This window comes from Martes martes (genome assembly GCF_963455335.1).
Source record: "Martes martes genome assembly, chromosome: 2".
NCBI classification, from domain to species: Eukaryota; Metazoa; Chordata; class Mammalia; order Carnivora; family Mustelidae; genus Martes; species Martes martes.
In genome coordinates, this window is record NC_137889.1 from 136,785,972 (window position 1) to 136,801,019 (window position 15,048).

The 15,048-nt window shown below is 40.8% G+C and overlaps 1 protein-coding gene across 1 annotated transcript in view; it reads right to left on the bottom strand.

The window, feature by feature from the left end:
• Window positions 1-15,048, bottom strand: part of RNF150 (ring finger protein 150) — a 261,433-nt gene that overhangs the window by 107,345 nt on the left and 139,040 nt on the right. The window contains exon 2 of the mRNA XM_080796182.1: window positions 271-521. Coding sequence (XP_080652308.1) covers window positions 271-521 — 251 coding nt within the window. The remainder of the gene's footprint in view (window positions 1-270; window positions 522-15,048) is intronic.

Sequence of the window (15,048 nt, forward strand, 5' to 3'; positions counted from 1 at the left end):
ACACAATGCTGCATATTACCACAATCTCAGCTCACTCCCCTTCCTCCCCTTTTTACCTGCCTAAATAAATAACTATCCACAAAATGAACAATAGGAATGTGGGACAAAGCACCTTATGTGACAAATGGTAACATTGTTTATCTTGAGTGGGGGGATACCAGGTAATTTTGCTTTTATCTTGCTATTTTCTGTGATTTCCGAGGTTTATATGGCAATATGTATTACTTTTAAAATAATTTTTAATTTTTAAAAAAACTTCTTGCTACTCACCTGGTTCCTGTCCCTGGCATTTGCATATCGAAACCTCTGGATATAATAAAAGACCAGCCATGCGAGGGATATGATCATCAGGACGATGAAGGAGATGGAGACAAACACAACCGAAGTGCGGCTCACATATTTCTGCAAGTTCCGGGTTCCAATGGTGATATACATGGTCACTGTGATGTTCCTTTCCAGCAGGCTTACTATCTCCTTCCCTTTTGGCTCAGGAATCATTATTGCCACGATGTCTTCTACACCTGTTGTGACAGGGACAAGGAGGGGGTAACAAGGGTAAGGTGAGAAGAGAGAGAGGGAGAAAATCATAGTGAAATGTCCAGACAAAGTGATGCATAGCCAAATAATGACCCTACTTTTGACAATTCTATGCCAGACCTAATAGCTGGCTCCAATTCTAAGATCTCACAGCCAGAAAGGGAGTCAAATTCTCAATCTCCTGCAGCTACCTTGTATGTGAGAAAAGAACCTAAACTGAATTCATGACCCTTCCCACCTAGCCCAGTTTACAGTTCTCTGGGGCACTTCACAGACCCCCAAGGAGGGGAAGAGGCACCTTCTACCCCGTGGGAGAAGGGTAAGATGCCCAATTCTGAGCCTTCCCCCTTGCGACACCAGGAATCCTCAAATACAGATCTCTATCATTTCTAAGGCAGTTTTCTCCTACATTGAGTATCCAAAGTAACCCCAAATGGGTTTCTTGACAAGCTCTAATGATTTATAAACATTAATATCATGGCCTCAGAACTATTTCCTACTTATTTTATCGAATTCAACATAAACAGCTTGGGTCTCCTCATACTCAGCAAAGAGAGAAGATGGAGACTGCACAATTTCAAAATTGTTTTACCTCAACTTTCAAATATTCCTCCCCCCATGCCCATTATTTGACAGTCTGAAGCCAAAGTAGCAATTCTGGGGGGTGGAAGTTACCCTGGGTCATTGGTCATTGTCCCTATTCTTTTTTTTTTTTTTTTTAAAGATTTTATTTATTTATTTGACAGACAGAGATCACAAGTAGGCAGAGAGGCAGGCAGAGAGAGAGGCAGGAAGCCGACTCCCTGCTGAGCAGAGAGCCCGATGCAGGGCTCGATCCCAGGACCCTGAGATCATGACCTGAGCCGAAGGCAGAGGCTTTAACCCACTGAGCCACCCAGGTGCCCCCATTGTCCCTATTCTTTTTTTTTTCTTTTTCTTTTTCTTTTTTCTTTTTTTTTTCATTGTCCCTATTCTTTATGATGCTGTGCAAGGCACAGCCTCCACGAGGAGTCTTCAGTACTGGTATGATACCAGCTCCAAAATGACCAACTCAACATGCCACCGTGGCTGATCCTTGGACTAGAATATTGATTTCAGTTTCACCAGGGTAGGTTCTCTGGTATCACTCCAGTTCACGCTCATAAAGCTCTGGGTGAGCCCTCCTTCCATATGGAAATAGCCCATGACCTGGGGTCATTGCTAATTAAAGAGAGCAAATTTGCAATTAAGATATTACAGATTCAGGGCAAAATTAAACACCGCTGTAGCTGCTTCATGTTGGCCTCATTCATGGCTGAGGTCAGTCTGCTGGATGGAACTACCAGATTACCTTTGCTCAGAGGGCTGCAAGCTCTTAGAGGCTACTTAGGGCTTTCATTGACCTTGATCTCTATGCAACTTTGCAATTCTAAATTCCTTGCTGGTATTCCACTGAATAAATACTTTAAAAGCTAACTACATACAAAGGTATCTGTCTGTGCTACATCACTTACCTATTTTTAAAAAATTCCTAAAACTTTTGTTTTGGCCCAACTGTAAAATCAGAAAGCCCAAGAGGATTTAGATTTGGCTGTTATTTCTGGGAATTACTGAGACTGATGGATTGAATTTCAATTTTGCAGAATTTACTGATAATTTTGATGCTCCTTCTCTTTTCATGTTTACTTTGGCTAATGGCTGCTTGTGGTCTGAGGTTTTGTTGAGGGATTAAGGCTACTGACAGGTTTTGTCCTACAGAAATATGATCTTCTGTGTATACTAGATTAGTCTGGCCTGGTGAGGCTCATCCCAGTGCTGTAGCTATTTTATAGGTAGTATATTCTACTAGTGGTAGAAAAATAATTTTTCATTTAATTTTCTTCCTTATTTATATTTTTAAAACATGTCTACTCAGGACTCTAGAATTTGGTTTTTGAGGATGGGATCTTGGGGTTATTTACAAGACCTCATATGCTCAGACTTGCGCACATTCCACAGTTTTCATTCCTAGTTCAGTCATTTTTATTATTTACTTTTATTGAAGTACCGTGGACCTACAGTGCTATATTAGTTTCAGATGTACGACACAGTGACCCCATAGTTCAATGCCATACATGATGCTTTGCCCACCATGAGAAGGTTTTTACATCTTTTGGTAGTCAAATTTTACGAATATAATCCCTTATGGCTTCCGGTTTTGATTCTCTGCTTAGAAAGCTCTTCTTTACTCAAGAGGATAGCAAGACTCATCAAAAATTGCTTCTCAAAACACAGTTTTATGTTTTACATTTAAATGTTAACCTGAATGCGATTTAGTAACAAAACAGTATTTACTGCGCTCTTACAATGTGATGGGCAGAGAGGAGACAGCTAGGATGCAGTTGGTTTTCCCCCTAAATTCTCAGATATGATTGGATCGACTTTTGGATTTTACAGTAAGGTTGGCCTTTCTTTCGCTGCACCCATCACAGGCTGCTTTAGTTGTGCAACTTTTAACAATCTTTATTCTCTCGCGGCCTGTCTTCACTCATTCTCCTCCATACACTTTTCCTACTCTCTGCTTATGCATCAAAGACCACAGAGCCTAACAGTGAAGAGTCAAAGCCCAGCTCAACATTTTAAAAACAGGCAACCAGGGGCTCTTTGGTGGCTCATTGGGTTAAGCGTCTAACTTTGGCTCAGGTCATGAACTTGGGGTCCTGGGATCAAACCTGGTGGTGTCCAGTGCTGCGCTCCTTGGGGAGTCTGTTTGTCCCTCTGCCTCTCCTCCCACTTATGCTCTCCGTCTCTCAAATAAATAAATAAAATCTTTATTTTTTTTTAAGATTTTATTATTTTATTTGACAGAGAGAGAACACAAGCAGGGGGAGCAGCAGGGTGAGAGGGAGAAGCAGGCTTCCCAACAAGCAGGGAGCTGGATATGGGGCTCGATCCTATAACCCTGGGATCATGACCTGAGCCGGAGGCAGACGCTTAACAGAATGAGCCACCCAGGTGCCCCCAAATCTTTATTTTTTTAATTTAAATTGGGTTAGCTAACATATAGTACATCATTAGTTTTTGATGTAGTGTTCAACAATTCATTAGTTGTGTATAACAAAAATAAATAAATAAAAATAGGCAACCAAATTTTGGATATCCATAAAGTTTTAAATCACTCCTCATCCATTTTTAGGGACCTGAGAAAATACTTTCTGTTCCTGTAAGGCAAAGTTAAGTAACTATTTTAAAGCATTTAAACTTAAGTGCTTAGTTAACATTGTCCACCACATCGTACTATTGGTGTACCTTCACGATAGAAAACAGCCACTTGGAAGGAGAAACAGCAAAAGTGGCAACAGAGCAGTTCTATTCATTTAGATCTCAACTTTATTCATCTTTCTAGGGCTGTTGATGGTTTTAAAAAAAAAAAAAAGATGGGATTCTTGGATATTTCTCCATATACTTTAGGCTCTGGATTACTATGCACGGTAAAGGGTATGCATTTATCCCAACAGGAACAGTTATTAAGAATTTAGGTACAGGGGCGCCTGGGTGGATCAGTTGGTTAAGCAGCTGCCTTTGGCTCAGGTCATGATCCTGGAGCCTCAGGATCGAGTCCCGCATCAGGCTCCGGCTTGGCAGGGAGTCTGCTTCTCCTTCTGACTTCTCCCCTCTCATGCTCACATTCTCTTTCTTGCAAATAAAAAAGAAAGAAAGAAAGAAAATTTAGGTACGTAGGTTATCCAAAACCAGTACAGTGAAGTGGATCTGGACAAATCATCTGATCAGTCTTATCAATGCACAAAATCCAGGGCAAAAGCTACCACAGGGTCTCATATGTTCAAACGAGGCATGTGCACCAAGGTGAGTAATCAGATAACTCCCTGATCTTTGCTTCATTTTGAAATGCACAGCCACAGTATCAGGCAGAAGCCAGCAGCTTCTCCCCAGGTAAATGGTAACGTAATTGCTTCTGCAGGTGTGTGGGAGGGAAGGAGTGAGAGAAGCAGGAGAGAGGAGGGGGAGAACGCACTGAAAGCCTGAGTGCTCTCAGAGTTACATGCTGCCCTGAGTATCTTATCTAGGACACACGGGAAGCTCTGAGACTCAGGGAAAGGGAAGTTAGCAGGTAGCCAATTTTGCGGGGGTAAAAGCTACAGAGGCTCTGCCTGGTATTTGGGAAATTCTGTGTTTACCATGATACCCACTCTCTCAAATATTGATTGCCTCTTTTGCAAAATTATGTCAGTCGACCATTTATTTTCCTCCCAAAGGCATTCTATACTTCTGAGTGATAGTTATTATATAATTATGGAGTATTCTGGAAAAGCTCTTTAGCTGGGCAAGACAATGTGTGCCCAGCGTACGTATAATCCAGCGGCCACACGGCAAGGGTGCTCTGGATTCTTAGCGCTCCCTTTCCCAGGACAGCATTCAATTGCCATTATCTAATTTGGTATATGCAGATAGTAAAGGATCAAAACAGAAGTGCAGGAATCTAAAAAATGTTTAATAACCAGAAAATCCATGACTTGTAAATTCAAAACCAGGTTGTTTAAACACTGCATTAAGACAATGCCTAGGACACCAACAGAGTGTTAGACCCTGGACAGAACACCAGCCCCGTTCTTCCCTGCGCAGCTCGGAGACTGGTACCATCTCTCCTAGGTTCGTGTGATCAAAAATCCTTCATCAGTTCTCTGTATCCTCTACAGAGGGCCTTTCAGAATTTAGGCAATAATAAGAAAAGGCTGCAGTATTTCCTTTGGAGATATTTTCTATTTATTTACTTAATATATTTTATTTTAGATTTTACTTATTATTTGACAGAGACACAGAGAGGGAACACAAGCAGGGGGAGTGGGAGAGGGAGAAGTAGGCCTCCCGCCGAGCAGAGAGCCAGATGTGGGGCTCAACCCCAGGACCCTGGGATCATGACCTGAGCCGAAGGCAGGCGCCTAATGACTGAGCCACCCAGGCGCCCCTCCTCTTTTTTTTTTTTTTTTTTTAATAGCTCCTGATTATCACCTGTTCTTGTGACACAATGCATGGAAACTGATCTTAAAAACTACAAAGTATCATATAAATGTAGAGTATTACAGCTCAATGGCTCAGGTTATGATCTCGGGGTCCTGGAATCGAGCCCAGTGATTTAACATTGGAAAATATATTAATGCTTTTTAATACATCAAAGACTGAAAGGAACAAAGCATATGATCATCTTGTGTGGCTAGCTATCCTTCAAGATCTGGTCTCTTTCTCACCTACAGTCTTAGTGTGTTAGCTAGGCACAGGCTGACCATGGAAAAGTGTTAGTCCCTGCCTCACTTGCAGCTAGATGTGGCTACGTGATTAGTATTTGATCACTGAGTATGTGCTCCCCAGATTGTCTCCCCTTTTCCCTGACTTCGGCTAGAGAGATGTGGAGCGGCCAGCTTCTTAGAGAAGGAGGCCACACATTGAGGATAGCACCTATTCTTGATTCTTATTAAGAATAGTAGAAGGAAATTTCCTTAATGTGATAAAAGATCTACCAGAAGCAGCACATTAAATGGAGGACACATTAGGGGGTCTCCAATCCAAATGGTGAATAAGACCAAGAGGAGCCAACAGTTAAAGTAGAAGTGGTATCTGGCATAAAGAGACATAGAAACTAGAGTGTAAATACTGGAAAGGAAGGAAGAGTGTTAAGCTGTCATTATTTCAGCAAATCACATGACCATCTAGAAAAGCCAAGATAATTTAGCTTTTGAAATTAGAAGAACGTTCACTCAATACAAGATTCGAAATCCACATCAAAAATGAAGGGCTTTCTATATCCCAGTAATATCTTACCAGAAAATGTAATGGAAAAAATGATCTATACATAACAGCAGCAGAAGTTACAATATATCTAAGCACACATCTAAACAAACACTGGCCCCCTATGAAGAAAACCGCAAAATACAGTTTCTCTGAAAGACATCAAAAATCTCTGAAGCAGTTTTCAATTTAACCCAAGGATTATGTAGTATTAGTATTATACATTTAGTTTCCAAACATATGTGATTTTTAAAGTTATCCATGTGTAATTATTATTTTATTGTTTCATTATGGTCAAGGAACACAGGCTCTTGATATTGTTCCTTAATCATCTAATACATTTTTGGGGGCTAAATGTTCCATTTGTATCCAGAAACACTGTATTCAAAATTATTCTTTGGGGGGGGGGCGCCTGGGTGGCTCAGCCGTTGAGCGTCTGCCTTCGGCTCAGGTCATGATCCCAGGGTGCTGGGATGGAGCCCTGCATCAGGTTCCCTGCTTGGCAGGAAGCCTGCTTCTCCCTCTCTCACTCTGCCTGCTTGTGTTCCCTCTCTCACTGTCTCTCTCTCTCTCTCTCTGTCAAATAAATAAAAATCTTAAAAAAAACAAACTATTCTTTGTTTGATATATACATCTCATTGATCAAGCTTATTAATTACATTCAGATTTTCCATATCTCTGCTTATTTTTATCTACTCGATTGCCTGAAAGGGGTGTGTTAAAATGTCTCCTATAACTGTTGCTCTGTTTTTCCTCTGAAGTTCTGTCAGTTGCTGCTCGTTATTTTGACGTTCTACACTGAACTGCATGTACGCATTTGTGGTGGTTCTGCCCGCTTACTCTACTGTAGCTGGCCCAGGTCTGGGCTCATCAAGATTCTTGCTCTTTGTAACTTTTTGAAGTTATATTTGAGAATAGTCTTTGATGCTTTTAAATGTTACTGTGTCTGTTTATGAGTACTGTCAGTTAGTTTGGTAGCACACTAGTGCCCCCTCAGCTGTGGTTTCTGTTAACAGGGAGTTAACCTCAGTCCAGAAACCCCTGAGCCTCCTGATGTATCATCAGAAGGTCCACAGTAGCCTAACACGACATCACAATGCCTACGTCATTCACCTCACCTCTCCTCACGCATTTTATCATCTCACACTGTCACAGAAGGAGGATGAGTACAAGTACTAGAAGGTATTTTGAGAAAGAGAGAGACCACATTCACATGCTTTTTATTATGGTATAGTGTTATACTTCTTCTATTTTATTTTTAGTTACTGTTGTTATTCTCTTACTGTGCCCAATTTCTAAATTAAGCTTTATTACAGTTATGTATAGGAAAACACATAGTGTATATAGGGTTTGGTACTATGCACGGTTTCATGTATCCCTGGGGGATCCTAGAATGTTCCCTACAGATAAGGGGGAATTACTGTACACAAAGCCTTTCAATCTGAGGTATTTCATTCCTTTCTTAGTGTCTAAAACATCTGTCTTCATACTTTATGCAAATATTGCCTTTAATATTTTTTCTCTCCTGAGATCCCTATTATCCTGTTGGTGGCATTCGTTCTGGTAGCTATATTTTTATACTTTTCCCTCTCACTCAAAAAACCTTCTATTTTGAAATGATTATAGACTAACAGTGGCAAATACAGTGCACAGAGGTCCCATGCACACATCTCCCAACTTCCCCCACTGGTGGCATGTCACATATTACAGTGCATTATCAAAACATGAAATTCACTGGCATAATATAATTAACCAGATTACAGGACTTAGACTTCACCAGTTTGGGCATGTGCAGAGTTTTAAAAGGTCTTTGTGTAAAATTCCACAACATTTTATCACACATGTAGAGTCATTCTTATCACTGCCAAAATTAAAATATTGAAATACTCCATCACCGAAGAGAACTGCCTCTCCCTTTCCTTTCCCTTCCCTCACCTCTGAGGTCTACTTACCTCTTCTCCATCTCTAGAACTGTATCATTTCTAAAATGGTATATAAATGGAATCACGTAGTATGTTCCACTTTGATATTGGCTTTTTTCCCCTTACTCAGCATAATGCCCTTAACATCAATCCAGGCTGTTGCATGTGTCAGTAATTCATGCCTTTTTATTGACGAATGGCATTCTATGTTATGGAATATTTAACCACAGGTTAACTGTTCATTCATTGTCGGACATATGGATTATTTCCAGTTTGGGACTATTAAGAATAAAGCTGCTATAACCATTAGTGTAAAAATGTTTGTGTGAATCTAAGTTTTCATTTCTCTGGGATGAATGCCGAGGATTTGCGATGGTTAGGTTGTATGGTAGCTGCATGTTTAGTTTTTAAAAGAAATTGCCAAATTGCTTTCCAGAGTGGCTGTATCATTTTACATTCCCACTGGCAATGTGTGAGTGACCCAGTTTCTCAGCATCCTTGCCACTACTTGGAAATACCACTATTTTTTTTTTTAATTTTAGCCCTTCTAATAGGTATATAGTGGTATTTCACTGTATCTTTTATAATTTCTCTTTATCTGTTCTGGCTGACTGTGGAAGAGTCTCTCGAGCTCATCTTCTAGCTCATGAATTTGTCTTTAGTTGTATCGCTTCTGTATTTTATCTCATTTATTGTGGTCTTTATTTAAACTTGAATTTTTCGTACTAAATATTTCCTTAAAAAAACAAAAACAAAAACAAAAAACCCTCTGCCTCCTTTTTTTTTAAAATAGCTTCCACTGTCTAGAAGCTTCTCTTACTGAATATTTGTGGTCCATCTTTTCACTCATTCTTTCTCAGCTGGTATCTGCCCACTTGGTACTTCCTTTAATACTGGTGGTTCTCCTCAGCTAGCTCACCAGCTCTGCCTGGGAGTTCCTATTTCTGTGGTAGAATCAGCTACTCTGCCCAGTCCTCTTATTCTGCGGGAAAACCAAGGCAGGGGTCCTCGTTCTGTTCTTCCAGGAGGTTAAGGAGAGGTATGGAAAATCTCAGGTGGCCCCAAGAACATGCAGGATTCCTCCCATGAGTCAGGCTGTCCTTAATTCTGCAGACCGCTTGCCCTCCTCTCAGGGGCCCTGCCCCTTCGCCTGAGGCACTGCTGAAGTCCAGGCCCCCCCCAGTCAGGAATTTTCTCCCAGGTCCCTGTAGCTCTGCACATCATCTGATCCAACTCCCATTTCACACCTGCAGCCTCCTTCTCACACCTCCTTCTACGACTCTTGGAGACTCGAGTCTCTTGTCAACCAAACCCCTAGTAGCTAGCTTCCATTCTTCTTAGGATGATCCCTTTGCCTCTTGGCTTCGATTGATCTGGCTGCCTTACAGGGACACCAGTTTCTCTGCACTGTGGTGAGGGGGAGAGGTGTTTTTAATTTATATTCATTTTTATTTAACCACACTGCACATAGGACAGTCTGGTGTCCGTGCTCTGCTTTTCTCCTTCTACACTATTACTCCCAGCCCTTTCCCATCCTCCTTTGAAAGCCACTTGTCTTGGAGATTCTCTCCACCCCCATTTCCAGTGAAGTCTCTCCTGTCCTTGCCTTGTCTACCAATCTCCTTTTTATCTCTTTTATCACCCCCTCTAGCTTCTGGCTCATAACATCCATCCTCCTCGGGCTGCCGTTTTAGTATTCACATGGATAAGGCGCCTGCTACTCTGGCTTGCTGGTCGTTCGCTCTTCTCTTCCCATTCATCTTCCTCTTTCTCTAGTCCTTCTCAAGACGCGTATTCTTACTCTGGGCCTGGTCACTACTAGGAAACCGCACCATCTCTGAAATCCATATTTCAAAGTATCACTTTCCTAATGCCCCTGACTCTTCTTCTAGCTCTCTTTGCACAGGTACATGCCCACCCTAGACTCCCCTACCCCCTACTATTTTCTTACTGACCATCAGCCCTCTCCTGGCTTCATTTCTGTCCTTACCCATCTGTCCTAATCTCAGCATAGGTCACATGGTCCATCATTATCAGAAATCCTCTAAAAATACTCTTAGCTACCTTCTTCTTCTATTTCTCTACAGAACGTGCCCGACAAGATGCACTATTCTATGCCTCCCCTTTATCACGTGAACACAGCTAAGAGAAAAACCTCATGAGTCATCTGTTTTCACTTCAAATTTACGATCCCTTTCCACAAATGAACACCTCACACCGCCTCTCCTACTGGGTTCTGGACCTGCTCTCCCTTTGTCCAAATGATGACCTCAGATTTTTACATCTCTCCTCAAATCTCCGGTGCCTCTTCCCACCCATATTCTCAGTTAGTGATCTTACTGCAGGAGTCACTGAGAAAAAATACCCACCAGAGGGAAACCTCTTGCCCTGTTATTAAATGAGGTAATTCACAGTAAAGCACTTAAGCACAAGGCCTGCCATATAAAAACCATGATACAGATGTCAAGTTTTATTAGAATCATTACTGTTTTACCACTGCCAAATACACAAATGGGACTGTCCCACCCCATCCTCCTCTTAGCACAATCCCCTCTACTACAAAGCCCTAATCCTGTAAGTGCAACTGTGCCCAACCAGTGACATCACTTGTCAGGTGTAGGCAGGGCACACAGGAATTTTATTTGACGTTAGAGGAAAGCAAATGCCCTCTTTTCCTGCTGATCTTAAGCAGGAACATCTGGAAGGCTACACTGTGGCAGTATTCTTAGCACCCTAAAGGAAAAAGACCATGGATAGAGATGGGACAGACAGAGGACAGCCGAAAAAATCAGGGCAGAAATAATGTGATGACATGATCTGAGCCTTGATCAAGCCAGACCTGAAGACAGTTTCACAGTTATCTTGCTAAAGACAGTTTCGTTTGAGTGTTCTGCCCTTTGCTTCCATATGACATAACCAGGTAGGGGTGTGTGTGTGTGTGTGTGTGTGTGTGTGTACAAAAGAATCCAGGTCTTCTAAATCCCAAGCCACTGTCACAGAACCTCATTATATTTCCATGTGATTTTGGGCGGTCTATAATTTTACTTTATCTGAATTCACATTAACATTCACCCTTAGAATTTTCATTTGTGTACATATCAGAAAAGAATGTCCATATGAAGCATAATTATTACGTCTGCCTTGCATGTATGATTCCAAGGCCATCCTAAGCCATGAATGAGTGGTCATTCCAAATGGCACCAGTGGGTTGTTGGCTCTTCTAGTCCAGAGACAGGTTAGCGCTATGCCGTACCATGTATCTTTCCGGAAACCCATGCATGACTACACTTGTTGGGGATGGGAAAGATGTTTTCTGGAATACAGTCTTAGTCTGAACTATAAAAATAGTTTTTGGAGGATAAAAACAAATTCACAGTAGGACTAATTAAGGAGTGTGAAATTTATCATTTGGGAACCAAGCAGACAACTTGTAGTGCAAATCAACATACATGATTCCGCCAGAAGTCCCTCAAGCTCAAAATATTAAAGGTTCATCTGAGTTGTTGGCTAAAAACTGGTTGATCTATGCACCACGCCCACCACCACCCTGCCGGTTGCTTTGCTGAAAACCTGAAATATGTTAAACGCTGGAGGTTACTGAAGTCCATTTTAATTATGCACCAGATCCTTTAAGTGGAGATTTACCATTATAGTCAGGCAGACGCTCAATAACAACCTACTTTCATGAGGTCAAAACATGTTTAAAGGAGACGCTAACAACAGCCAATTTTATTTTCTTTGGAATGGCTCTAGTAACTTAACTCACTGATGTCAGTCCCTCAGCTATGCTTGAGATGATCAGTGATGCACACTTTTTAAAAAATTCCTATCTCTTCCTGATTTACCAGTGTATAGAATTTTCTACGAATCTGGGATAATTTTGTATGGGGAGTGATGAATATAATGTAAGGTATTTTATTTATAGCCCCACCTGTAGCATTTTCTTTGAACATGTTCAGTAAATCAGACTCAAAAATAACTTACTTCCAGTATTTGTGAGAATTTTAAATGACTAAAAATGGTATCACGGAACCCAGGCTGAAGTAAAACAAATCACAGAATAATTCATCTGTACAATAATTCTGTTTTTATTAGAACAGATAATCTTGCTTAAAGAAATTTCTGCTTATATATAAAATGTTTTAAAATCTAATTCTAGCTTGGATAAAAACCAGTATACCTATAAGTCTCATTAAAAAGCAAACTGATGGAATCATAGGATAGGAGAGGATGAGAGACCAAAATTCTACAGCATTTCTCCCTTCCTAGTAATCTAATAGATGAAATTAAATAGCAGAATCATTCACCATAACTTCTAGCTGAAAGGTTTACAACATCTTTAAGCTTTAGGTTCATGGTCTCCAAAACTCTAATAGCAAACCTATCTAATCGGAAGGGGTGGGTGTGGATTAAATGAAATAATGCATATAAAGAACCCAGAAATTGGGGGTGCTCAATAAATAGAAGTTATTATCAAAACCCTTGTCTATCAGATAATTATTTAAAACATTCCAGACAGGGTAAACCTTGCCTTGACACCACACGAGACAGGACAGGGGTGGGAAGAGGCACACCAAACTTGGCTTCCAGCTTATACCACCTGAATACCCCGGGGACCCCTCCAAACAGCTGGGGGTATGAGGCCCACGCTGAGCAAGTTGCCATTTCTGCAACATGAAGGGATATCTTTTGACCTACCATTGATCAATAAAAGGAAACTCTGAGGCAGATAATCAGGAAAGTAATCTTCAAAGGAAAAAAAAAATGAACATAACTGGGTTAGCAATTAATGGCATATATGATAGTGCTGTTAAGGTAGTGAAAAATAAAAATTGTGTACCTTTTAGTTCAAAACAGTCACATAGTCAAAGAATGCATGGATTTATGTTTTGTTCTGCTTTGAACTACGGGGAAAATCATACCAATGATTCCCCAGTACACGATTTTTAACAATGCATGGCCAAGAACTTTGAATTACAATGAAAAAACCCCACAATGTTAAGGATCTAAGGAGTTTGTAGACATTTATGGCACACTGCTATGTGCCATTGCATAGAATTGGAAAATATATATGAAGAATTCCTCTCACAATTCTTGCTTAATTGGCAGAAGCAACCTGGAATTCCCAATTCACTACAGAATTAGTAAACGTCTCATTCCTTGATTTATCTCGATGTTTGTTTTTAGTAATCTCCAAAGTTATCTTTAGTAGTCTTTGAAAACTAAAAGTGAGAACTCTCTTTATTAAAAGTCCATATTGGAAAATCCCTTTCTTAAGAGCAATTAAAGTTTACTACTTTGGTTTCTAAGAGGAAGCTGGGAATCCCCACATAGTTTTCCCTGTGGTAAGATGACACGGACTACAAATTCAACAAATAATACTAAGGTCAGTTGAAAGGCCAACTATTAATAAACAGTGAGAAAATACAGCAATAGTGAGACAGAACTTGGTGATAAGCCTTGGTGCATAGCAAATGGGCTTCTCAAGGATCAGAGCTCAAACTCCAAAGAAGTAGAAAACACTGCATATTCCTTGGCCAGACCCACAGATTCTAGCAACAAGTTGTGATAAACATTTGTATGAAATACTTTTAGACTAATATGTAAATAGATAAAGTCAATAAGCCTCCTTGGTATTTACGCCTCCATTAATAGATATCAGGGCAAGGGGAACCCGGTGTATGTTTTATTAGGATCTCAGGTCTAGGAAGGGGAGAAGGGCTGAGCAGTTACCTATGTATTTTGAAGAAGCTCCACAGATCTGAAATATATCTCCCTGTTCTTTGCTCAATACATTCTACACTGTGAGTTAAGGGGTGTCTATCATAGATGCTGTCCAGTACTTCCTCCGCCAGGTCCCCTGGTCCATACTATTTTGGTGCACATTGTCCTGACTTTCAACTGTCAGCTCTGCATTTCTTTGCCTAAATGGCTTCCCTTGCTTACCAAATATCACTCAGACTGTGTGTAGTCCAGAGAAGGAGGAACTGCCACCACCAGAGAGCAGTCTTGAACTAATGACTGAGGAAGTTGGCGTATAAGTACCTCAGCTACCTTCTCCCTGTGTCTGCAGAACTCTGTGGCACACTGCCACACACTTCCCAGAGCTCTCCAGTGGGATAAGGCTTTAGGGACTCTCAGTGGTAACTTGCCAAATAACACATCCCTTACTGGCTCTTTTCCTTCCCTGTCATGTCTCCATTTCCAAACAGGTGTTTCTTAGACTCCCCTCTCAAATAAATGGCTTGTACTTGAATCTTATTTTAAGTCTGCTTCTGGGAAAACCCAAACTAAGACTGTGCCAAAACTTATTTCTCTTCCTCTCCTTCCTCTCCTCCTCCTCCTTCTCTTTCTTCTTCTTCTCCTTCTTTTTTGTATAGTTCCCTGATGCTCTAAATACTAGCTATCTTATCTTGTGACTTAGTGACACACAGTGCTTCATAAGTATTACTCTTCAATAGGTCTACAAATGGAAAGAAAACATCAAAAGCAAAAACGTGAACTCCTCCCCACTAATTTTTTTACTAAAGAATTATTCAGCAGAAGTAGCTTTCATACCTTGCCCTAAAGATAGCGTAGTCACATACCTGATAACTACTTGTCGAAACCACCTATCTGAAGAGAGAATCAAGTATCCTTCTCTCCATCTCTGCCCCTAGGGGAGAAGGATATTCTTTGGACACTGAGCACTCACAGAAATTACTGAACATATCAGTCCTTCTATAGCAGTCAATGAAATTATCGAACATTCTGGAAGGCTCATTAATATGGTAACCACCAGACACATGGTGCTATTGAGTACTTGAGATGTAGCAAGCATGACTGA